The sequence below is a fragment of the Crocuta crocuta genome, unplaced genomic scaffold, assembly GCF_008692635.1.
Source record: "Crocuta crocuta isolate KB4526 unplaced genomic scaffold, BGI_CrCroc_1.0 scaffold943, whole genome shotgun sequence".
In the NCBI taxonomy this organism is placed as follows: Eukaryota; Metazoa; Chordata; class Mammalia; order Carnivora; family Hyaenidae; genus Crocuta; species Crocuta crocuta.
The window spans coordinates 883925-885336 of NW_027528208.1; the positions used below are offsets into that span (position 1 = coordinate 883925).

The 1412-nt window shown below is 57.7% G+C and overlaps 1 protein-coding gene across 1 annotated transcript in view; it reads left to right on the top strand.

The window, feature by feature from the left end:
- Positions 1 to 1412, top strand: part of CCDC22 (CCC complex scaffolding subunit CCDC22) — a 12316-nt gene that overhangs the window by 6338 nt on the left and 4566 nt on the right. The window contains 3 exon segments of the mRNA XM_077752992.1: positions 464 to 570; positions 713 to 779; positions 888 to 1066. Coding sequence (XP_077609118.1) covers positions 464 to 570; positions 713 to 779; positions 888 to 1066 — 353 coding nt within the window.

The window sequence follows — 1412 nt, forward strand, 5'->3', positions numbered from 1 at the left end:
CAAGCGTGCTCCAGGCTCAGGGCCTTTATATTTGCCAGATTATTCTTCCTCTGGATATCCTTCTGGTTCATCCCCTTACCTTTTAGAGTTTTTGTTCACGTGTCCCCTCCAGGAGGCCCTCCTCAGACTGCCTTTTTTAAAATGACATGTNTCTCCTCTTGGATCACTACCTGACAGTTTTCTGTATTGTACTCATGACCTTAGTCATGTTCTCCTCTACCAGCATTCCAGTTCTGTGAGGACAGGGATATTTATCAGCTTGTTCACTGAAGAATCCCAAGAGTCTAGAACAGTGACTGGTCCATAGTAGGTGCTTAGTAAGTGTTGAATGGCTGAGTGTGAGAACCTAGATAGACCTACATCTCTGGGACGGGGTCAGGGAGCCATGGATGCTTTCCCAGCGTCTGCATTTTTGGAATTGTAGCACTGTCACCTGATTGATACTCCTTCCCCACCCCCATAGGTGACTCAGCTATCCTTCTCCGGGCCATCGGGAGCCAAATCCGGGACCAGCTGGCCCTGCCCTGGGTCCCTCCCCTCCTTCGCACTCCCAAGCTACAGCACCTCCAGGTGAGGCCCCCCCACTCACATCGATGTTGCTCGTCCCCAGCTTGCCCCCCCATTCCCTGGGGGGCTCAGGTTTTTGGCCCCCCTCCCACCAGTGCCTCCATTACAGTTCATCATGGAGGCTCTGATTCTGCTCTCCCACCAGGGCTCTGCCTCCCAGAAGCCTTTCCATACCACCAGGCTGGCCATGCCTGAGTTGAGTTCCAGAGGAGGTAAGCATGAGACTGCGAGGAGGGGCTGGGGAGAAGGGGAGAGGTGGGCCTGGCCCTGTGGCCAGGCGGCCGGGCAGGAGGGCTAGCTGACTCTGTTTCTGCCTCCAGAGTCCTGGGAGTTCCAGGCGAGCCCTCTGCTGCTACCAGCCCCCACCCAGGTGCCCCAGCCTGCTGGGAGGGTGGCCTCACTCCTCGAATGCCATGCCATCCAGCTCTGCCAGCACATGGGCCGGGACCACTCTGGGGATGAGGACTGGGTCCACCGGGCACCCCGCCATCCCACTCAGGTACCGCCTGATGCTTGGCTCCCCGCTGCCATGGCCCCTGCTCATGGCTGCTTCCTGCTGCTCCCGTCTTAGCTTCCCTTGGTCCTCTGCCCCCTCCTTTCCCCACTTTGTGCTTTATCATCCCCNATACTGGAGTCAGAAAGACCGTGGGCCTCAGACAAGTCAGTATCCACCCTCCCCGCCTCCCAGAGCCTCAGTTTCTAGTTCTGAGACTCGGGAGTGATAGTGCCCTCCCCTCAGGCCAGCGCTTGACTGAACCATGCACGGGCTCCCAGCAACCAGAGTGGTCAGGACTTGCTCCCTTCCTCCCTGTGTCTGTTACCTTCTTCCCAGCCCCAACTGTCTC